General features: G+C 44.4%; 1 protein-coding gene across 3 annotated transcripts in view; it reads left to right on the plus strand.

Annotated features, from left to right (window-relative positions):
• Nucleotides 1-24,312, plus strand: part of LOC123694608 (fatty acid synthase) — a 44,984-nt gene extending 20,672 nt beyond the window's left edge. For 2 of the 3 annotated variants that reach the window (XM_045640088.1, XM_045640086.1), the window contains exons 4-27: nucleotides 858-1,088; nucleotides 1,354-1,530; nucleotides 1,692-1,832; nucleotides 2,195-2,504; nucleotides 4,313-4,506; nucleotides 4,645-4,873; nucleotides 5,052-5,527; nucleotides 8,582-9,289; nucleotides 10,701-10,940; nucleotides 11,064-11,678; nucleotides 11,766-11,978; nucleotides 12,940-13,073; nucleotides 13,255-13,675; nucleotides 14,147-14,365; nucleotides 17,319-17,430; nucleotides 17,674-17,794; nucleotides 17,868-18,067; nucleotides 19,312-19,509; nucleotides 20,024-20,233; nucleotides 20,748-21,082; nucleotides 22,180-22,410; nucleotides 22,564-22,731; nucleotides 23,056-23,439; nucleotides 23,491-24,312. In XM_045640088.1, coding sequence (XP_045496044.1) covers nucleotides 858-1,088; nucleotides 1,354-1,530; nucleotides 1,692-1,832; nucleotides 2,195-2,504; nucleotides 4,313-4,506; nucleotides 4,645-4,873; nucleotides 5,052-5,527; nucleotides 8,582-9,289; nucleotides 10,701-10,940; nucleotides 11,064-11,678; nucleotides 11,766-11,978; nucleotides 12,940-13,073; nucleotides 13,255-13,675; nucleotides 14,147-14,365; nucleotides 17,319-17,430; nucleotides 17,674-17,794; nucleotides 17,868-18,067; nucleotides 19,312-19,509; nucleotides 20,024-20,233; nucleotides 20,748-21,082; nucleotides 22,180-22,410; nucleotides 22,564-22,731; nucleotides 23,056-23,415 — 6,243 coding nt within the window. In that variant the 3' untranslated portion in view covers nucleotides 23,416-23,439; nucleotides 23,491-24,312. Of the gene's footprint in view, nucleotides 1-857; nucleotides 1,089-1,353; nucleotides 1,531-1,691; nucleotides 1,833-2,194; nucleotides 2,505-4,312; nucleotides 4,507-4,644; nucleotides 4,874-5,051; nucleotides 5,528-8,581; nucleotides 9,290-10,700; nucleotides 10,941-11,063; nucleotides 11,679-11,765; nucleotides 11,979-12,939; nucleotides 13,074-13,254; nucleotides 13,676-14,146; nucleotides 14,366-17,318; nucleotides 17,431-17,673; nucleotides 17,795-17,867; nucleotides 18,068-19,311; nucleotides 19,510-20,023; nucleotides 20,234-20,747; nucleotides 21,083-22,179; nucleotides 22,411-22,563; nucleotides 22,732-23,055; nucleotides 23,443-23,490 lie in introns of all 3 variants that reach the window. The other variant, XM_045640087.1, reaches the window with a different exon arrangement.
• The last annotated feature ends 413 nt before the right edge of the window (nucleotides 24,313-24,725 follow it).

The following is a 24,725-nucleotide window of genomic DNA, read 5'->3' on the forward strand; positions in this document are numbered from 1 at the left end:
ACATACAAAATTTCAGCTTAATCGGTAAACGGGATTCAAATTCGGTAATAAGAAAAGAATACTCATAAAATAAAAACTAGTGGGCCTATCAAATTTCTCATGGGACCAATTCGAAACTATTCCGCATCAATTAAAATAGAAATCACGTAAATCGGTTCAGATACCTCGGCGCAATCGGTGTACACACATAAAAAATCATATGTCATAAAATAATTATATCTACCCTCATGGATTTTAGTACTCGATCTCAGCACCATAAATATATAGGAAAGCATAAACCTGCTACTCTGTTAAACAAATGAGAACCAGATCCATAAAATATATACATAGATTTAAACATGAAACTGCGACGAACAAAGAAAAAAAAAATACGCCTTTAAAGGGGTGACAGACGTACGAGTAAGTACGCGAACTTGTGGCTCGACGACCTTTTTCGCTCGTGTGTCACCCCAAGTACGCGTACTTTAAAACCGTCGAGTAAGTTCGTTGACGATCCAACATGTTTGAAATTTTACTCGAAGCCCGCCTTGGCTCGCACGTCTGTCACCGCCGCGAGCCGAGTAAGTACGCGAACTTTAAAACCGCGACTTTAAAGTTCGTACGTCTATCAGCCCTTTTAGTCTGTTAAAAACAAACAATAAGAAATATAAACCAGAACAATTCAAATTAATAAATATTTAATTACAGTTTTTTTGCCTAGAAGCGGTCTTTTATTTACACAGAATGAAATAAACTTTACGTACGCACAGACTAACGTAACTTTTGACCGATTAGATAGTTACTGTACTCAAAAAATGCATCAGAATATGGCCGCTGGCTCTATAGCAGGTCGGTAAAGGAACGGCTCGTTGCGACAGGTGGGCGACCCACAAGAGGTGAACGCGATAGCCGAGTTCTTCTGCAAGGAGCGCACGACGCCGCTGCTGCTGGGCTCGGTGAAGTCCAACATGGGCCACTCGGAGCCGGCCTCGGGCCTGTGCTCCATCGCCAAGGTGCTGGTGGCCATGGAGCGCGGCCGCATCCCCGCCAACCTGCACTACGCGGCGCCCAACCCCGACATCCCCGCGCTCAGCGACGGCCGCATTAAGGTATTGCGACGCACGCGCATTTCATTCTGCCTTTTCAATTTTTTTATCGTTCAACATAATATTATGATGAATACAAATGTAGATAAAATTGTATTATATTATTACGTGATATGACATAACGCGCAAGGCCTTTTTGGCCTAACGTGTCGATACGATACTGTTATCTCTCGTAGACGTATTATGCAAATACATTTTTTATTGTTATTATTCGCCAGTTTCGAGTTAACAATGCGATTTGACCGAATATAATAATGAATACGTGCAGGTGGTGGACCGCAACACGGCGTGGGAGGGCGGGCTGGTGGCGGTGAACTCGTTCGGGTTCGGCGGCGCCAACGCGCACGTGATCCTCGAGTCGGAGCCGAGCCGGCCTCGCGCCGCGGCGCAGTACGCCGTGCCGCGCCTCGTGCTGGCCTCGGGCCGCACCGAGGAGGCCGTGCAGGTACGCCCGACTCGTATCTCTCTCTTCTCGCAGTCGATTATCCCTATATCCCACTACGTTATTCGATAATATAAACGATTCATGAATCGATTTATTTCTGATGATCGAGTTGAAATCGAAAGGCGTCACGGTCGCTGTGAAATGGTTGAATGTGAATTCAGGAACTTCTGAACCTGGCGGCGGAGAACGCTACGGACGCGGGGCTGCACGCGCTGCTGGACGCCGTGCACGCGCAGAACATCCCCGGGCACGCGCACCGCGGGTACCGCCTGCTGGCCGACCCGCCCGCGCAGGAGATACTCGTGAGTTGCCCTCTTACGAGACATATATTTTTGTCTTATTTTACCTAGCGTTCATTATGATGAGGCTTCTTTTCGCACACGATTCTATCGATTCGATTAACTTTTATCGTAATAGTTACTTATATATTCATATGTCATACCGCTATGGTGTAACATAATGTAAACTTTTAAAGTTTTATTAGTGGTTACTCCGTTCACTAATAAAACTAGTATCGTAATGAGGAACAATGTTACATCCTCAATTTTAGAACGAGTTTGACTTTTTAACATATTTTCATATGTATTATCGAGTTTCGTCAAAAACATATTTGAATTTATAATCGCTTGGAACGGAATAGTAACGTTGCGTCGGGTGGTCGCAGGAAGTGGAGAGCGGGTCGCCGCGGCCCGTGTGGTTCGTGTTCTCGGGCATGGGCTCGCAGTGGGCCGGCATGGGCCGCACGCTGCTGCAGCTGCCGCAGTTCGCGCAGAGCGTGCGGCGCAGCGCAGCGGCCCTGCAGCCGCACGGCGTGGACCTGCTGCACGTGCTCACGGACGCGCCCGACTCGGCCTTCGACGACGTCATCGCGTCCTTCGTGTCCATCGCCGCCGTGCAGGTGGCGCTGGTGGACGTGCTGCGCGCCGTCGGCATCGTGCCCGACGGCATCGTCGGACACTCCGTGGGCGAGATCGGTAATTTCATTCGATTCATCATATCATCTCTTATCTTATTCAATGCAGCGCTTTCGATTTTGTTCTATTGATAAATTATATTGTAATTATGGTCATCGATAAAAGTCGACCCTCCTAGCGGTGACCTATGTAGGTCATAAAAGGGTCATTTGAAGAAAAAATTCTATTAAATTTATTAAAATTACGCAAATTGTTAATTATTATTAAATAATTAATAAAGTTCGACCTCGAAACCTCCTTCCGTTATATATTCCGTTATATAAATACAGCAAATAAATAATACTCTCAGATATAAACAATTTGAAACAAATCACAATACCTAAAATTATATTATATACTAGCTTCCGCCCGCGACTCCGTCCGCGCGGAAAAATTAAAATTTTTTTTTTCTTCGTATTTTTCCGAGATAAAAAGTATCCTATTTTATGCCCAGGATAATAAGGTTTAATTATACTAAGTTTCATCGAAATCGAACTGTTAGTTTTCACGTGATGCCTGAACATACATACAGACAGACAGACAGACAAAAATTTTTTTAATCACATATTTGGGTTTGGTATCGATCCAGTAACACCTCCTGCTATTGCTTACTGCTTTTTTCAATATTTTCATTGTACAGAATTGACCCTTCTACAGATTTATTATATGTATAGACTATTTTAACCGTATGAGCAATATTTTTATTTCATTTTTTTTCCTTTTATGTTTTATAAAAGTTTTAAATAAAAAAATACACCTGATCAAAACAATCTGCCTTTAAGCGGTCCAATGAGGTCACAGGCGAATCGAATCCACAGACCTCTGCGCCGTGCCAAAATAAGTTAACTCCAATAATCTATATCTAAGTTATTTATTGTTGGATTTCCGAAATGCATTCGGTTATTGATTAGTTTTAATCTATATTTGAACACGGTTACGATGTATAATATATAATATTCCCAGCATCATGAAACTTCTCATATGAACGAATAAAAGAAAATAAACAAACGCAAAAAACCGTTATTATTATAAACAAAGCGATTAACATGCAAACTAAAAAAAATCCGTTTATTCCGAGTACTTAATAAATAATGGGCTCGTTTCATCGAGAATGAATCAGTTAAATGGTAGGTTCTAATGATCGGCCGTGACAGGAAGATAACAATAGACTAAGTTACTTAATGCAAATAATACGGAACTTTAACGTAATAACGGAATAAAATCAACATAAGATTAAGATCAATTAGTCACACAGCGAACACCTATTAAAAGCGTGTATTTTATTGAGGAAAATTTATGAATGTTGCAAATAAAAAAGTAATTATGAAATAATTATTATCATGTAATAACATTAATAAAAAATGTAGGGATTGCGTACCAATACGAAAATTTTGCTTATATTTGCGTATCGTGAGAAACATAATATCCTAATAATATATAGAAAATACGAAAGTACTTGTAAGTTCCTCGGTCTTCTTCACGCTTAAACAACCGAACCGATTTGTATGAAATATGAAACAAAGATAGCCGGGTGATTACAGGTAGGTACCTCTTAAAGCAATACTCATTGACTACGAGTGCCATAAGTACATTTACAATTTTTTAGGAGTTTTATTATTTTATATTTGGGTAGTTACGTTGGCGTAAAATAAAAAAATAAAATAAAAATAAATATTTCGGTTCGGTTGCGTGACGTTAATGACGACATTCCAAACGTTATTTCAGCTAAGTAGCTATAATGGAAACCAATTTCACAAATAATTAAAGTAGGTCACTGAAGTGATTTCCAGGTTGCCGTATAACTCATATCGATATATTTGGCGGGGCAGGTTGCGCGTACGCGGACGAGACGCTGACGGGCGAGCAGGCCGTGCTGGCGGCGTACTGGCGCGGGCGCAGCATCGTGGACGCCAAGCTGCCGCCGGGCGCCATGGCCGCCGTGGGGCTCTCGTGGGACGACGCGGCCGCGCGCTGCCCGCCCGACGTCGTGCCCGCCTGCCACAACGCGGCCGACAGCGTCACGGTCAGTAGCGCCCGCCGCCCGCGCACCATCGTGGACGTCCTCGAAATGCGTTTTTCGTCATGAAATATTATATTATAACAAGGTATTCTATTAATAATAATTGGCGCAATCTACAATAAAGGAAAACTGTTTCGGCAGGTGTCGGGCCCGGTGGCGTCCGTGGAGAAGTTCGTGTCGGAGCTGAGCGGCGCGGGCGCGTTCGCGCGGCGCGTGAACAGCTCGGGCGTGGCGTTCCACAGCAAGTACATCGCGGCGGCCGCGCCGCTGCTGCGCCGCTCGCTGGAGCGCGTCATCCCCGCGCCCCGCCCGCGCTCCGCCCGCTGGGTGTCCTCCTCGCTGCCGCGCGACCAGTGGGACTCCCACATCGGTGAGTCCCCCCCAGCCCTCGCGCTCGCCCGGCTGGATACCGCTGCGCCTTTTCTACATATAACTCTCTGGGTGCCAGATTAATTATCTATGTATAATAATTTCATAAAGGACATTTATTAATTATTATCTAAAAAGTTTGTATAACAAATATGTGAACGATCGCTCGCCCCTCGCAGCCAAGCTGAGCGACGCGGCGTACCACGTGAACAACCTGCTGTCGCCGGTGCGGTTCGCGGAGGCGCTGCGCGAGGTGCCCGAGCGCGCCGTGCTGGTGGAGGTGGCGCCGCACGCGCTGCTGCAGGCCGTGCTGAAGCGCGCGCGGCCCGGCGCGGCGCACGTGCCGCTGGTGCGGCGCGACAGCGCGTCGCCGGCCGCGCACCTGCTGGCGGCGCTGGGCCGGCTGTACGCGGCGGGCGCGCAGCCGCGCGCGCACGCGCTGTACCCGCCCGTGCCCTTCCCCGTGCCGCGCGGCACGCCGGGCCTGGCCTCGCGCGTGCGCTGGGACCACTCCGTCGAGTGGAGCGTGGCCGACTTCGGCAGCGCGCGCTCCGGCGAGAACGTCATCGAGTACGACATCTCCAAGAACGACGACTCCTTCATCTCCGGACACAATATCGACGGCCGCGTCCTCTTCCCGGCCACCGGATACTTGGTGAGTGCCTCCTTATTCGCTTCGAATCGAATGTGCGTAAAAAGCTGAAGTCGAAAGCGCGTACGATGCTTTCGTAATCTAAATGCATACATGCTTCGTTTCGGTCGTGTATCTTAGATATGTTTTGTATGAAATGTGACAGAGAAATAAATATTGTGCATGCAATCTTAAGGATTCTAATATCAATTACTTTAAATCTCTAGAGCATTTTAAAAACAAAAACATGTAAACACAAAAAAAAAAAAACTGATTTGATTTCATTTGAATACTGGTTTCAACTGACGATGAACGACGTCATTGTCGTGAATATAAATATGTTTCCCACAGTAATCATTCTCATTCAAATTAAAACTAAAAATTATATAAATAATGGTAAGTTTGTGCGACCCATGAAGTTCATTTATGATGAGGAACTAAATAATTATAGGATCCGGTTGTATATTTTTAATATGTTTTATAGATGTTTATCCAAGTTAACCAAAGTCACGATGAATAATGACGAAAACCTATTCAAAATTGCTCAATTAATACTACACTCGTAAATAAATCTTCAAATAACAAGAAAATAGTGTCCGTTGCAATTATTTTATAATGTACAAACTGTTAAAATTGGGTAACAATAAAACGAGTTACTAAAAAAATTATGTGACTGATGATGTGATACTGTTTTAATAGCTTGAGCGGTTGATAGTTTAAGATATTTAAATTCTAAGTGAGCGACTAAATTACTAGGTGATAGTCATTTTTGGCTTATAGTGTTTTTTCAAATAGATATTTTATATAATAAAAAAATGAACTCATAGTTCCTACCCTGCCCATTACAATATTTATCAAAGTGGTATAAATAAATCATAAATCAAGTAATGAAGAAATGCAGTGTCGAGTTTGAAGTGTCGTGTATGAAGTGTCGAGTTTGAAGTGTCGTGTATGAAGTGTCGAGTTTGAAGTGTCGTGTATGAAGTGTCGATTTTGAAGTGTCAGGTGTTGAGTATCGTATTCGTAGTGTCTGTGTGTAGTGATGGGTATTAAGTGTCGTGTATGAAGTGTCGAGTTTGAAGTGTCACGTGTATGAAGCGACGAGTTTGAAGTGTCGTGTATGAAGTGTGGAGTTTGAAGTGTCGCGTATGAAGTGTCGAGTTTGAAGTGTCGTGTATGAAGTGTCGATTTTGGAGTGTCAGGTGTTGAGTATCGTATTCGTAGTGTCTGTGTGTAGTGTCGGGTATTAAGTGTCGAGTTTGAAGTGTCGTGTATGAAGTGTCGAGTTTTAAGTGTCGTGTATGAAGTGTCAGGTGTTATGTATCGTATTCGTTTATGTATCGTATTTGTAGTGTCTGTGTGTAGTGTCGGGTATTAAGTGTCGGGTTTGAAGTGTCGTGTATGAAGTGTCGAGTTTGTGTGTCACCTGACACTTCAAACTCGACACTTCATACACGTAACACGACACTTAATACCCGACACTACACACAGACACTATGAATACGATACATAACACATGACACTTCAAACTCGACACTTTATACACGACACTTCAAACTCAACACTACTCACAGACACTACGAATACGATACATAACACCTGACACTTCAAACTCGACACTTCATACACGACACTTCAAACTCGACAATTTATACCCGACACTACACACAGACATTACGAATACGATACATAACACCTGATACTTCATTCATGACACTTCAAACTCGACACTTCATACTCGACACTTAAAACTCGACACTTCATACACGACTCCTACACACAGACACTACGATTACGATACTCAACACCTGACACTTCAAAATCGACACTTCATACACGACACTTCAAACTCGACACTTCATACACGACACTTCAAACTCGACACTTCATACACGACACTTCAAACTCGTCGCTTCATACACGTGACACTTCAAACTCGACACTTCATACACGACACTTCAAACTCGACACTTAATACCCATCACTACACACAGCCACTACGAATACGATACTCAACACCTGACACTTCAAAATCGACACTTCATACACGACACTTCAAACTCGACACTTAATACACGACACTACAAAATCGACACTTCATACACGACACTTCAAACTCGACACTTCAAACTCAACACTTCATACACGTAACACGACACTTAATACCCGACACTACACACAGACACTACGAATACGATAAATAACACCTGACACTTCAAACTCGACACTTCAAACTCGACACTTCATACACGACACTTAATACCCGACACTACACACAGACACTACGAATACGATACATAACACATGACAATTCAAAATCGGCACTTCATACACGACACTTCAAACTCGACACTTCATACACGACACTTCATACACGACACTACACACAGACACTACGAATACGATACATAAACGAATACGATACATACACGACACTTCAAACTCGACACTTCATACACGACACTTAAAACTCGACACTTTATACACGACACTTCATACACGACACTTCAAACTCGACACTTAATACCCGACACTACACACAGACACTACGAATACGATACCCAACACCTGACACTTCAAAATTTATTAGGTCGCTCAAATATTATGAAGCTGCTCATTTTGTATTTTAAGTAACTAAAATGTTTGATAGTCGCTGTTCTATTGATTTTTCGTCACTCGCTCACTAGTAATTCTGTATCACAATTAATTATTTTGTCACCAAAAACTTTAATTCAAAGTCACTCCTTTAAACTACCCTTAAAAGTTTACCGTCTAATTATCTAATAAATTACACGTATTATATTTTAACGTATTTTTATACGTCTGTAGGATAGACGTGATCGTATGCCAATTTGATTGTATTTTACTATTACCTATAATTAATCTGGTTTCGCTTACAGCTGGCACACGACCACGGCTGACTTTTTACTATGATCTACCTACCATATTTACAGTCGTAATTAATAGTTTAAATAAAATTATTATCGTAAATTCTAACTTCGCCTGAAATGTATTACATTACATTATTTATTTAAATCAGAACAAAATAAATTAACAAAAATGTTTATCACCCCGTAGACTTTAGTGTGGAGAACGATGGCGAAGATAAACAACAAGAAACCTGAAGAGACGCCCATCATACTAGAGAACGTGCAGTTCAGGCGCGCGACCATCGTGTCGCGGGACGCGCCCGTGCGGTTCCTCATCAACGTGCTCGAGGGCACGGGCGAGTTCGACGTGTGCGAGGGCGGCGCGGTCGTGGTCACGGGCACCGTGCGCCTGGCCCGCGAGCCCGCGCTCGAGCGCCTGCCCGCCGACGGCGCCGCGCCGCCCGCCGAGCCCGACCTGCTCGCGCTCGTCGCCGACGACATCTACAAGGAGCTGCGCCTGCGCGGCTACAACTACGGCGGCGTCTTCCGCGGCATCCGCTCGTCCGACCCGCGCGGCACGGCCGGCGAGATCGCGTGGAACGACAACTGGATCGCGTTCATGGACGCGATGCTGCAGTTCGGCATCATCGGCGCGGACACGCGCGAGCTGTACCTGCCCACGCGGCTGCAGCGCGCGCTGATCGACCCGGCGGCGCAGGCGGCGGCGCTGGCGGGCGCGCGGGGCGGCGCGCTGCCGGTGCGCATGCGCCGCGACATCGACGTGATCGCGTGCGGCGGCGTCGAGTTCCGCGGCGTCAAGACGAGCCTGGCGCCGCGCCGCGCCAACCCGCAGGCGGCGCCCAAGCTCGAGAAGTACGTCTTCCTGCCCTACGACAACGCCAACGTCGGCACCGAGGTGAATATGTATAATAATATAAGTTAAGTTATATATTTCTTTTTATAGATTTGTATAATATATATATTTTAATAATTTTGTTCTTGTGACCGATTCATACCTATAGAGGTGAGATTTTGCAAATAAAAATATCTCGAAACTAATTATATTATTCTGTAATGACCTTAGAGTATATTTACAGGGTGTAATCGTTAAGTGTGTACAGGCGATTTTTCCGTAAGTATTACAGATAACAAAAAACTTTAAACTGATATCGAAAGTACTTAACCTAATGAGTAAAACGGCCGTAATAAATTTTTTAAAATAAATCGAGAAATATAAAAAAAAAATATCTTTAAACCCTTCCATACATTAAGTATGAAATATGATTAACCCATATACATTTAATATGAAAGATTTTAGCTTTCTTTTTCTTTTTTTGGTTTTCTGCTTTAATTACTTCGCAAATTTGAAAATGTCTGGGAAATACCCGGAAAATGCCAGGAAAATTCTCGGAAAATATCCGGAAAATGCGTGAAAATGTCAGGGAAAAGCGTGGAAAATGTCTGGGAAATACCCGGAAAATGCCAGGAAAATCCCCGGAAAATATCCGGAAAATGCGTGAAAATGTCCGGGAAAAGCGTGGAAAATGCCTGGAAAATCCCAGGAAAATGCCAGGGAAATGTCCGGAAAATGTCTGGGAATAGCCTGGAAAATATCCGGAAAATGTCTGGGAAATGCTTGGAAAATCCCCGGAAAATGCCTGGGAAATTCCCGGAAAATGCCTGGGGAATGCCCGGAAAAATCCCGGAAAATGCGTGAAAATGTCTGGGAAAAGCGTGGAAAATGCCAGGAAAATCCCCGGAAAATGCCAGGGAAATGTCTGGAAATATCCGGAAAATGCCAGGGAAATGCCTGGAAAATATCCGGAAAATATCCGGAAAATGTCTGGCAAATTCCCGGAAAATATCCGGAAAACGCGTGAACATGTTCGGAAAAAGCGTGGAAAATGCCACTTCTTTGCGAAGTAATTAAAGCAGAAAACCATAAAAAGAAAAAGAAAGCTAAAATCTTTCATATTAATTAATGTATATGGGATATTCATATTTCATACTTAAGTATGGGGGTTAAAGATAATTTTTTTGATATTTCTCGATTTATTTTTAAAAATTTATTACGGCCATTTTACTCATTAGGATAAGTACTTTCGATATCAGTTTAAGGTTTTTTGTTATCTGTAATAGGTACTTACGGAAAAATCGCCTGTGCACACTTAACGATTACACCCTGTATAAAGCTAGGTAGTGAGTTAGTAAAAGTTACTGTTGTTTATTGTCTGAACATCGAATACATACGCACACAGTATTGCTAGAAAATTATTCGTTTGAATTTTGAAGTGTGGATATAATAGTCGTGCGGTCTGCGTCGGCAGGACACGTCGCGGTCGAAGCGCGACGCGATGACGGTGAGCGTGCAGCTGGCGCTGGAGGCGGCGGGCTCGCTGCGGCTGCGGCTGGCCGAGGCGGTGCTGGCGCGCGGGCCCGACGCGCTGCTGGCGCCCGCCGCGCTGGCCGCGCTGGAGGCCGAGCCGCTCGTGCGCGTGGACGCGGCGCTGGCGGCCGGCGGCAACCACGCCGCCTACGCCGCGCTCGCCGGCGACATCGGCGCCAAAGTGAGTGCCCCGCTGCGGGCTGTAGACGCGAGAGAGATCATTTTTATTAATTTTCTCTATACTATAGATCTATTTCATCTGAAAAAGATATTAGATAAAACGACAATTATTATTTCTAAACAGGTGACCCAAAAGGACGCCCGCAGCGGCCCGCCGGACGCGGACTGCCACCTGGTGCTCGCGACCGACGTGCTGTCCCGCCACGGCGCCAGCGTGCTGGCCAACCTCGCGGCCGCGCTCGCCGACACCGGCTTCGTCCTGCTGGAGGAGCCGCACGCGGCGCTCGACGACCCCGACTCTAAGGACGCGATCGAGAAGTGCGGCCTGATCGTCGTCTCGCGCCAAGTGGCCGCCAACAGCGACTACATTCTGTTGCGCAAGCGGCCCGTGCTCCCCGAAGTCAGCATAGTCGTCGAGATCGAGGAGAACTCGTACGCGTGGGTGGAGAAGCTGCGCGACGCGATGAAGCGCGCGGAGAGCGAGGACGTGCGCGTATACGCGGTGTCGCGCGCGGCGGCGTCGGGCGTGCTGGGGCTGGGCACGTGCCTGCGCGGCGAGGCGGGCGGCCGCTGCCTGCGCACGTTCCTGCTGGGCGGCGCGCGCGAACCCTTCGCGCCCGACGCGCCCGCCTACCGCGACCAGGTGCGCCGAGACCTGCCCGTCAACGTGCTGCGCGCCGGCGTCTGGGGCTCCTACCGCCATCTGCTGCTCGCCGACGCTTCTGAGGCCCAGTTGCAGGTGACGTCGTCGCTCCGCTTATTTTTTTTATAAAAAATTCCGGTTCCACGATATTTACCTTTACTTTTTTCAACGTCGACGTCGCAGGTCGAGCACGCGTACGTGAACACGCTGGTGCGCGGCGACCTGTCGTCGCTGCGCTGGATCGAGAGCGAGCTGCGCACGGCGGCTGCGCTGCCGAGCGGCGGCGAGCGCGCCGAGCTGTGCCGCGTGTACTGCGCGCCGCTCAACTTCCGCGACATCATGCTGGCCACCGGCAAGCTGCCGCCCGACGCGCTGCCCGGCAACCTCGCCGGGGAGGTACGAGCCTAATTACGTATTGTCAATTATGTCAATGAGACATTTTTATGAGTTCCATGTTATTGCTAGTAAATAATAGGGAAGATGCAATATTTTAGTTTTGATTTCATTTTAAAGAATTTCGTGTAAAATAGGTCATAAATGTATTAAAAAATTAAAACAATCTAATTTATCGTAAAAATGCGGTTTTAAACGGACCGTTAAAATTTTCGCGCCAAAACAGACCTATAGCCGTGATGACGTCATTCCTGTACGTAAATGGTTGTGCTTGCCGGCGTTGGTTGTCATAATTGTCGCAAAATTCTCGACTTTCTACTTATTTTTTGTAATAATTTAAAATTTAATATCCACTAACATCTAAAAATTAATCAATCGATTCGAAGAAAATTGCAAAGCTTCAATCCACCATTGAAAGAGTAATTTAATAAATTTTCACATAACCTTTGATTGCGTTATCGCCATAAGATTCTCTTGTTGAGCTCAAATAAGTTGAGCTTGAGCTGAAATAGCTGCTATGTTTAGAAACCGCTGAATGCAAACAAATTTTCAATCTTTTTTCACTTGGAACTCAACTCAAAACTCTGGACATTCGACAAAAAAGTTACTTCCATGTCGACACTAACTCTTGGTTTAAAATTCTTGGAGTCTGAATTGATAAACCAATCTTCCATTTTATTAACTTCTATAATAATGCGTTTCGTGTTATATAATTTTAATTCGTACTTATTGTTAAAAATGAACATAATATAAAATAAAAATGTTGAAGTTGTCCTTCTTTTATGCTTTTCTAACATTTTAATCGTATTTTTTTATAAAAATATCATATTTGCATCTTCGCTTTTATCGGTTTACGCAAAAATCCCACTCATATCTTCGAGCATCGATTGCTAACGATTTAATTTTTTGTTTCATTGAATCGAAATGTAATAGATGTATTGAATGTTATTGTTGTGTCCGGCAGGAGTGCATCCTGGGCCTGGAGTTCAGCGGGCGCGGCGCGGACGGGCGGCGCGTGATGGGCATGGTGGCGGCGCGGGGCCTGGCCACCAGCGTGCGGGCCGACCGCGCCTTCCTGTGGGACGTGCCCGACAACTGGTCCGTACTCGTCTGTTATATATGTGTATATATTGTACTCTAAATTGATCGTTCAGTAGAAGGGCTAATAGATCAGAGGTGTTTTTCTTTGTGAACATCTATATTATATTATTGTACTTATGACATAATGTATGATCTAATAGTTTCGTAGATCGAAATAACAATGGTATTCGGATCGCAGGAGTCTGGAGGAGGCGTCGACGGTGCCGGTGGCGTACGCGACGGCGTACTACGCGCTGAGCGTGCGCGGGCGCATGGCGCGCGGCGAGAGCGTGCTGGTGCACGCGGGCTCGGGCGGCGTGGGGCAGGCCGCCATCGCCGTCGCGCTGCACGCCGGCTGCCGCGTGTTCGCCACGGTGGGCACGCCCGACAAGCGCGCCTTCCTGCGCGAGCGCTTCCCGGCGCTGGCCGACGAGGACATCGGCAACTCGCGCGACACGTCGTTCGAGCAGCTCGTGCTGCGCCGCACGTGCGGTCGCGGCGTGGACCTGGTGCTCAACTCGCTGGCCGCCGACAAGCTGGCCGCCTCCGTGCGCTGCCTGGCCAACGGCGGCCGCTTCCTCGAGATCGGCAAGCTCGACCTCTCCAATAACACCCCCTTGGTGAGTTCCCGCGCATACGTGTTTCGCATTAGAAATCATTTTACTCTGTTCAATTATTTTTAATAATTTTTAAGTTCAAAACTTATTAACTCTCAAATGAAACGATTCAATAACATAAAGATGAAAAGCTACAGTACAATACTTTACAGTGAATTGTAAAATAATATTGTGCGTATATGTCATCGGAAGACAACAAGATCTGCAAGCTTATAAAAGGAAATTGATAAATTTGCGATTCTTATTTTCCGGTGGCTTATACACATAATATCCATCTTTTCTCAAAACTCAAACTGAAACTCAAACATTTATTTATTCAATTAGACTACTATTTAGTAGCACTTTCGAATCGTCATTACATAAGTATTTTTAACATTTACCAAATGTCTCGGAAACTATAATGATTAATATAAAAACAGAAGTCGTAAGATGTATATATGAAATAGCAGTGAGAATGAGGGCGTGTGTGCGCAGGGCATGTCGGTATTCCTGAAGAACACGACGTTCCACGGCATCCTGCTGGACGCGCTGTTCGACGCGGCTGAGGACAGCGCGGAGCGGCGCGCGGTGGTGCGCTGCGTGCGCGACGGCATCGCCGCCGGCGCCGTGCGCCCGCTGCCCGCCACCGTCTTCGGCGACCAGCAGCTCGAGCAGGCCTTCCGCTACATGGCCACCGGCAAGCACATCGGAAAGGTCAGCGCTGTCGATCGACATTACCGGATCGATATTATGTTTAAACAAAATCCATATCTAATTTTCTGAATAAAATACTCGCAACGTGTTTTACGTACTTACGTAATTTGGCTCGAAATTATAATCATGGACCCAATAAATATCTAGAGGACTTATCATAGCCATAGTAAACAGCGTAATTCGTTTCTCAGTTCCCAATTTAGTCGATAGATGTCACTCGCAGTATCATTTGGCATTTTTTTATAATTGAATGGTTCTTGTCTCAACTAGATGTCGCTTCTAAAAAAAATAAATGTGCCAAATAGTATCTGGTATCTTGACGTAAAATATAATACGCAAAAAACGTAAACTATAACGTAAAATATAAAACGTAAAATATTATAAAGGCAAGAGGCGGCTCGTGACAAAATTGTACGGGTGTTCAATTATTGAACTAAAACAAAGAAAATACAGTAGCGTAGTAAATTCATAACAAAAAAAAAATGAGCACCACATTATAAATGTCTATTTAAACACTAAAAATTATAAAGTACAGGCTATTTCAAAACGAATTCAATGATTATCAATTAATAATTAGAAAATCCCCGAATTTGCTTTCGCGAGCGTATTTTTATTGTTTGTTTATAATATAGGAGTGGCAACTGGCAACGTCGCGCGCTTGTCGCGCGCAATTGCTGCTGTCATGCGATGCGGCAACATCGCGGTTTCGCGCAGGACCTCCGCAGGACTGTCGCAAAATTTCTCTTTCACTCTTATTGGATTCCGTATTTAGGCATTTGATATTGGAGTTTAGGTATACGATAAATTTAATTTTAAATTAAAGATATATTAATTGTTAAATGAATGAGCACAACTTTATTATAATAATTATTTATGAGAGTTCACTGCCCCAGCGCTCCTTAGGATGAATCGCCTATTTTTTCACTTCGATCATCGCTGTTCGAGAGTGACTTCGTGACCACCATCAGAACTGTTTTTATCTAAGAATTACTCGAACAATTAGAGCATAAATTTCAACGTAAGACGTATAAGTGTCTGTAGCTGTATTGACTGAGTCTCGTACTAATAAACTGATGGACGCTGGTTCAAATCATCGCCGTACATCTAGATTTTTTTTTCTTTTCCCGTATTTTTTGCTCATATAAATATGTAATACTGTTTACAAGGGAATAATTAAGAAGAAAAAAGATATAGACATTTTTTTTAACAGAAAATAAAGAATATGTATACACTACTCTGATCACTATGTCGAATGTTTGTAGTGGGTGTCGAAACCTTATTAAAGGTACTCACTTCTTTAGATGCTCCCTATGTTCTTTAGCGTATGACTTGCAGTGCGCTGGAACCAACGATAAGAGATTTTATGCCATGTTACCTGAAAAGAAGTATTCTTGGAAATGTCCAGCATGTCTTAGCCAGCGACCCAAACTTGATAACACCAACACAGTCAGTCGCTTACGTCAGTGTGAAGCGTACGTGTTTGATCAAGCGGGTAACAAATTAAATTCAAATCTAATTGAAATAGTATATCTTGTTGGAAGTTTTTATTAGTGGTGCTTAAGTTATCAAAAACAATCTGATTTGTGGACGAATACGCGTTATACATCACGATTTATTATTAAAATTAACATTGGAAACTTTTTGCGTAAAAGTGATAAAAGTGGTTGACGGTATATTAAAAACAAAAGTTACAAATTAACATTGTCATCTATCGTGACGATTTACCAGATACAATAAGAAACATAATTTCGTTGAAAATTACAAGACACTCGTAGCTCTGTACAAAGTTAACTGGACTTAGAACAGTTAGTAGGAAGATCGATCCTGACAGGGGTCATATTATCAGAAATTTATTACTATACTAGCGGTCCGCCCCGGCTTCGCCCGTGGTACATAATATTAACGTTTTCTCTACATAAGAACCATCCTCGTACTTCAAGGAATATAATAAAAAAAGAATTATCGAAATCGGTTCAGCCGTTCTCGAGTTATGGAATTACAACGAAAAGTGGCATTGATTTTTATATATTAGATTTTTTTTTCTTAATTACTTAAATTTTCCAATCATTATGAAGTTTGCCTGTTGCAAAGCTACAACAGAAGGCAGCGCTGGGATTTTATCTTGCCCTCATTGTAAACGAAATTATCATATTGCATGTTTGTCTGTCATGTCATGTCATGTCATGTCATGTTTGTCAACTGACAAAAAGAAACAATTGACAAGCGAATTTAAAAAAAATGGTTTTGCCCTGAATGTTCCACTCATCAGTCAAGATCTCTGAATACTGAAAATACCCCAGTACGCTCATGCGCTCAATTGTTACAACGAAGTCCTGATAACATTACAACACGTAGAGGTGGCACATCTTCTTTTAAATCCCCTATCGCTGTGAATAATAATGCATTATCAGCTGACTCTATTCGAGAGATTATATCCGAAGAGATGGAAAAGCTGCGGCGCTCACTGGAATCATCAATATTATGAATAGGATTTCGTCAGATTTAAATTGTATAAAGCAAGAAATTATTCGTTTAAAAGACAGTATCACATTTATAAACAGCAGATATGATGATTTCAGCAAAACTATTTCAACGCTTGAAAAAATTAATAATTCTAATTCGTAATTCTGCACTAAGCCCTAAACACCGGAGTTTTTAAAACAACGCCCTCTAGATGTAATAATTGAAAATCGATAGTTTGCTGTTTCCATAGTTCTAAAATTGGTCACTAGTGGTGCTTTTAAAGCTGCAAATTAAATAATAAGCTCAAATCAGAGCGCCATCTAGTAATAGTCTGAAATTACGGGGTACGATCTCTAGTATGACCATTATCAGTCCTTTTAGATTATATTCGTCCATGATTATAATATTAAATAACCGAGACAAAAAGTAACCAACTACACTATACTAAGGATTTTTTTACCGAAACTAAACGAGTCGTGTGTGGTTGCAGGTGGTGCTGCGCGTGCGCGAGGAGGAGGCGGACGGCGCGCGGCCCGCGCTGCGCCTGCTGCACGCGCTGCCCCGCACATACATGCACCCCGCCAAGAGCTACGTGCTCGTCGGTCAGTGCGCCACTCTTATCCGTCACCGTTACATTTAACAACGTGTTAAACGACATACGGTTCGGAATCGTAAAGATGGAATTAATAAGTGAAACTTTCATCAGTTATAATTTATTGATTTTTCATTTATGAATGTCGGTAATTTACACAACTTACGAAATATCAGGCAATTTAATAAAACATAAATAAGATTTTAAGGAGCGTTTATGGTGGATCATTAATCGAATTAATCGTGACGTGCAGGCGGTTTGGGCGGTTTCGGCCTGGAGCTGGCGCAGTGGCTCGTGAAGCGCGGCGCGCGCGCTCTAGTGTTCAACTCGCGCAGCGGCGTGCGCACCGGCTACCAGTCGTGGTGCATCCGCAGGTGCGTGTGTGTGTGTGGGGGGGTGGGGGGCGGATGTGCAGAGCGAGCGACTGACCGCCCCGTGCATGTGCAGGTGGCGCGAGCGCGGCGTGCGCGTGTTGGTGTCGACGGCGGACGTGTCGCGGGCGGCGGGCGCGCGCGCGCTGCTGGGCGACGCGGGCGCGCTGGCGCCGGTGGGCGGCATCTTCAACCTCGCCGCCGTGCTGCGCGACGCCTTCCTCGAGAACCTCACGCCGGACGACTTCCGCGCCGTCGCCACGCCCAAGATTGATGGTGAGAGCTCAAAATCTGTCATTACGACGTTAAAATTGTATATAAACCATATTGTATATTATATATATGAGTGTATATCATATTATGTATCATATAATATGTATGACCGAAAACCGCTATACATATAATTATTATGTTGTGGCCGTATCGTAGATTTGCATTGCAATTGGTCGCATTTCTATTTCTATATGGACAATCAAAAGCGCGGCTTCATGTCGAGATTATTTGATCATATCGTAAAGTAGTTACATTAATCACCGTTTATGCGTTAAGAGAAAAGTAAAAGTCCATGGACTATTACTGACAGTTGAGAGCAAATCTACGATATGGCCACTTTATTTTAAACGAAAGACTGTAACGAGTGACTGTAAATCATAGTTGACAAGATAATGAATTGGGGTTACAAAATTACAAAGTGAGCGACTGCGTGCGACGAAAAATCACTAGAACAGCGACTAACAAACATTAATTTGAGTTACTCAAAATGAGCAGCTTTATAATATTTGAGCGACCTAATATTTGTTTAAGTGATAACTTACGTCCTGTATTTTTTCATTATTTGGCCAAGTTATTTGGCATATGATTTATTTATATTGAGTGACATTTTTATTTTAAACTAGCTTTCCACCCGCGGCCTCGTCCGCGCAGTCAAAGAAAAACCCGCATAGTTTCCGTTCCCGTGGGATTTCCGGGATAAAACCTATCCTATGTCCCGGGGTAAAAAGTAGCCTATGTCCTTTCTCGGGTATCAAAATATCTCTATACCAAATTTCATGCAAATTGGTTTAGTAGTTAAGGCGTGATTGAGTAACAGACAGACAGACAGAGTTACTTTCGCATTTAAGTATGAATGGAAAATATTTTTTTGAGCAGAGTAGGTACTATGAGTTCGTTTTTTTTTTAATTTATGATATAATTATTTGAAGTTACTCTTAAGCCGTAAAAGTTAATTTACACTCTATGTATTTATAGTCGTTTAATTTAGTCGCTCACTTAGTAATTTAGTTGCTCACCTAAAAATTTAGTCGCACACTTTAATCCATTTTAATATTTTAAATGCATTAATCACATCCCACGTTCAACCTGTATTTTATTATCGACCAATTATTGTTTGTGGTAATTCTCTTTTCCATATTTTTGTTTGTGGTAAAAAAAAGAAGAAAATAAAACTAATATTTTTTAATTATTTATTTTATAGAATACATTGGAATGTTTATCAAAGAAGCAACTCTAATCGTTTCCAGGAACAAAGATGCTGGACGCGGCGTCGCGCGAGCTGTGCCCCGAGCTGGACTACTTCGTGGCGTTCTCGTCGGTGTCGTGCGGGCGCGGCAACCCGGGCCAGAGCAACTACGGGCTCGCCAACTCCGCCATGGAGCGCGTGTGCGAGCTGCGCCAGGCCGACGGGCTGCCGGGCCTCGCCGTGCAGTGGGGCGCCATCGGTGAGCCCGCCGCTCGTGCTAGCCCGATAATATGTACCGTTGTACAAACGCTAACTCACAAATTACCGCTATCGACAAAATATTACAGGAGCGGTAATATAGTTACGACTACGTAAAGCGATAGCGGACATTAGGCCATCTCGACTATTCCACTGTTTATCTCGTACCAAAGTGGCATCTGTAGGTCTACCATGAGTTTACGCATACGATACTCGCTAGCGATTGTAGTAAGCGGTTTGTATGAAATTTCGTACAGCGCTCCTAGTGTGCCGTAGCGGAACTAAAAAGCCTACCATGAGGTGCAATAGTATACTACAATATATAACGTATTAGTAAACTATACTACACTAGCTGTATTAACCATACAATTTTTGCATCATGAGTTCTAATTTTGACATATGTCATAGATACGTCATTCACGGTAAATAGGAACTATATACGTTTACTATTGTAGTTACGTCGACGATTTAACTATGTCAACTCATGGTAGAGGTACTGTTCGGCGTGTCCGCAGGCGAGGTGGGGCTGATCGTGGACACGATGGGCGGCGACGAGGCGGTGGTGGGCGGCACGCTGCCGCAGCGCGTGGCGTCGTGCGTGGAGGCGCTGGGCGCGCTGCTGGCGCGGCCGCACGCCGTGTGCGCGTCCATGGTGCTGGCCGACAAGCGCCGCGCGACCGCCGCGCCCACGCAGGACCTCGTGCACGCCGTCGCCAACATCCTCGGTCAGTGCGAGCTACTGACATTTTTTTATTTAATTACATTACGGTGCAACTTTTTTATTATAATATTTTGAAATCAGTAGTTAAAAATAAAACCACTCAAGATTCTTAATATTGTAATAATGTAAATTTGTATTCGCGTACATAATTGCAGGCTGTGTTCACCTGTAGAAGGTCTAGCACCTATTACTTGTGATGAATCATAGAATAACCATATCTATTTTTTTTAGTGCTATGTCCAGTTTGGTGAACCTAATAAAAAAAAAAGAATTTTCTTGAGTCGAAAATATTTAATTTCGAATCATGTTATGTTGTTAACATGATAATTTACATATTTACGCGGAGATCGAATCGTTGTTCCTATTTATCTTTGCTAGATAGTTTTTATGAAACGACGATTCGATGTCGCGTCACATTCGGTCGCTCGAGTTGACGCTATATTATTAGGAGACGCTTTTAATATTAATTATTTAAATAAAGTAAGGCTTTAATAACAATTTACTTTTTAATTTTATAGGCATCAAAGATCCGTCCAAAGTATCGGAAACGGCCAACCTCGCGGAGCTCGGTATGGACTCGCTCATGGGCGCCGAAATCAAACAGACGCTGGAACGCGGCTACGATCTCGTCCTGGGAGTGCAAGAAATCCGCGCCCTCACTTTCGCTAAGTTAAAATCTCTGTCGGGCGGCGAAGAGAACGCAGAAGACAAGGCGAAGGAAGAGACGAAAGAGGAGACCGCGAGCGCCGTCTCGGACCTGGCACAGTTCGCGAACTTGAGCGAGATCATGCCCAAGCAGGTCGTCGTGAAGCTGCCCAGCGCCGCGCCGGACTCCAAATCCAACGTGTTCATGGTGAGTATCATTTTGCCATGGACGTATAAAAAAAGACGGACGCCGTTTTACGAACAAACAACGTGAAGCCACCGTAGTAAGCTAGCGATCGTGTAAAGACAATGAACACGCACACACTCTCACCATAGTAAGCTAGTCGGCCGCCATTACGTCGTGAACTACCGACTGATTAACTGCGTCACTGTTTCACAAAAATATTTAAAATGCCGTCTTGCGTGGTTAAATGGTGTCGCAACAGTACAATTTTAAATAATAAAACACAGGGGATTACATTCCACAGGGAAGAAAGTTATATCTTTTATGTTTTAATGACAAAATTATTACGACAAAATTTATAGAAAAAAATACAGCCGCCATTGTCATCAGGACAGCTGTTGCTAAAGTGTTGCCATTATTTCAAAATTTCATTCTCCCAAAAGTCGGGTAGTTGATGTAAAGTTAATTAATTTTAAAATTACGATAAAATAATTTCAAACAAAATTCAAATTTGTTTTTTCATTTTCTTCTGACAAAAACATGTAGTAGGTATACATGTTTTGTATGTAGTATACATGTTTTTGCTAATCCTTATATTACAACCATATTTAAAAAAAATATCACAGCCTACGAAATACTGTCTACGAAATCTGTTAGACAGAAATTAGTTCAGACAGTTAATTTGAAGTATTGAGTGTATACTGAAATGGTATGAAGCATGTTTCCTATTTGTTTGGTTATAAACAGACATTTTTTAATTTTTATAATTATTAAGGTTACATTACCTCTCCTCCCCCCAATATTGGTTGAACAAGTTTTCATACATTTTCCTTTGGTTTCGCGTCCAGTGATTGATTCGTTAAAGCTAAATAGTAATTTATTTGATGCATAGGTTCTAACAGTTTGAAAAAAGTATAACAAATTGAAAAATAAAACTACTAAAGTGTGGGGTAATTTTATTGCATCTGGCAATCAACCTGGCACACACACACGGATGTGTCGCCGCCATTACTAGGCTTCATTCAATGTTTAGGCGATACTCCGTCCGTCTTTTTTTATACGTCCATGCCTTTTGCATCCTCCGGATGCGCTATACGAAGTGTAACGGTGGTGGGTGGCAGGTGCACCCGATCGAGGGCGTGGCGGGCATGCTGCGCGGCGTGGCGCGCGGCGTGCGCGGCGCGGCGCTGGGCCTGCAGTGCGTGGCGGCCGCGCCGCTGGCCGACATGCGCGCGCTGGCCGCCTTCTACGTGCGCCACGTGCGGGCGCTGCAGCCCGACGACCCCTACACGCTGCTCGGCTACTCGTTCGGCGCCGGCGTCGCCTTCGAGATGGCGCTGCAGCTCGAGCAGGTACTCTTCGCGCTCTCTCTTACGCGATTTCACAAGGAAATATTTTTCAGTCGCGAGAGTTAGTTAAATATGATTCGATTTACAATAGTCGGCAGTTTGTTTTTTTATGATTTTTCTATGCATAATATTATATTATGACTAATGTGCGTGCAGGAGGGCAAGCGCGTGCGCGTGGTGCTGGTGGACGGCTCGCCCGCGTTCGTGGCGGCGCACACGCGGCGCAGCACACAGAAGCGCGCCGCGCGCTCGCCCGCCACCGACGAGGCCGACGCGCTCGCATACTTCCTGCAGCTCTTCAACGAGAAGCTCGACATCGTCAAGGTTCGTCTATACATACATATATTCTTTCTCCTCTTTAACTTTGTATAGAATACAAATAATACTCCAGTGACTTAATTGCGGTTTTTACTATTCGAATTAATTCACATCTCTTGCCCTATTCGATGGACGAAGGTGAATAGGCCTATCGCCTCGTGTTTAAGTCGAAAACGAAATGATCACTTTTAAAAAGATGAGCTAATAAAACGAGTCGCACTATTCCGTGAAATCATCATTTATTTAAAGCGACAATATTTGAGATATTATGTACATATAAACATTACTTTTATAAGCTAAGTATCTAAACAACCCGACAAATAACGACAGGTATCGAACGAGCTCGCGAAGCTGTCGAGCTGGGAGCAGCGCGTGCAGCGCACGGCGGAGCTGGCGGCTGCTGCGGGGCCCGCAGGGCGCGACGCCGCCGCACTGGCCGCCGCTGCGGAGTCCTTCTACCGCAAGCTCGTCATCGCCGACTCGTACAAGCCCAGCGGCAAGCTGAGCGCGCCCGTCACGCTGTTCACGGCGCGCGACAACTACGTGGAGCTGGCGGCCGACTACGGGCTGAGCGGCGTGTGCGCGGGCCCGCTGGCCGTGCGCCAGCTGCCGGCCAACCACCGCTCCATCCTGGCGGGCGACGCGGCGCGCGCCATCGCCGACCACGTGTCCGAGCTGCTGGCGCAGTAGCCGCGCGCAGCACGACGCGCCGCCCGCGCCGACCACGTGTCCGAGCTGCTGGCGCAGTAGCCGCGCGCAGCTCGACGCGCCGCCCGCGCCGCCCGCAGCTAGTGCACAGTGGACGATATACAATTTGTGGATATGGCATCAGATCTATATAGGTTTATCGCGTCGGCCGTCTCCATTGGAGACGACCGTCGACGTGAACGCGAGAGCGACGCCGCTGGCGTCCGCGCGGATCAGTTGCGGTCGCGCACGCGTAGTGCACGCGACTTTCTATTGAATTACGCACATCCGAGCGTGTCGCCCCGCAACTGCGGTCCCAGTTTGTTGCCTCCGTTCGATATCGATTCATACGTACTCGAACGATCACGATCTTTGTATTTTAGTTTGTGTCTTGTGACGTTTATTTATATTATTTAGTCGTTGACATCACAATATTTATATCAGGGACGCACGTCGCGCTGTACATAGCATTATGTACGACACGCGCGAGTCCGTTTACGTTTCGTAGACGGCCTAGCATAAGGGCCGGCGCACGCTTACCGCGTCGACGCAGGGTTTTGGGGCATTTAATAATATTAGAAAACAACTTTTCAACAATAGTACAAACCGGTATTCTGTAGTTAGGGCAAGGTTTCGCACAGGGTCGACGCGGTCGGTGCGCTCCGCCCGCACGAGATGCCTCTCTATGTAATATAAAGTTGCGGGGTTCTTAGTTAAATTGTATTTATATTTAAATTAATTAATTTATGATTAGGGTCGAGCGAGGCTCGTGCTTGTGATACATAGCATTCCTCTAGTTGTAAGTGACAGTAGTTAAAACGAGAGTGTGGTTGTTGTGGTGTTTATTTAGTAACAGATTTGGCTTCAGCCCTGTGATAAATAAAAAGTGCATTATTTTTATTAATCTTGTTTTCTTTTCATATTCCTTTCCCTTTCCTATGCTTAAAACCTTTCATATGGTAAATGTAATGAGTAGATATAATATTCATCAAAATAAATTCCTATTATGTCAGATAATTAAATTGTCATTTAAAAATCCTAAAATGGCTTTTGTTTTAGTTTTTTGTATTAATAAGTCGTTTAAGAACTTTAAAAAATCAAAAGACTCATCTCATCTCTGGCTTATTGGGACGATGTCACCTGATATAATGATATTTAGAATTATACATAGTTACCTACTTGTAGTCACTAGATACTCACTGCAGGTTACCATCTTACACATAATTAACACCTATACTTACTGATTCAGAAAATTAATATCCTGACTTAATTTTCATTCAGTTATATTGACTCATTGCTTACTGCTATAATAG

Source organism: Colias croceus, chromosome 9 (genome assembly GCF_905220415.1).
Source record: "Colias croceus chromosome 9, ilColCroc2.1".
NCBI lineage: Eukaryota > Metazoa > Arthropoda > Insecta > Lepidoptera > Pieridae > Colias > Colias croceus.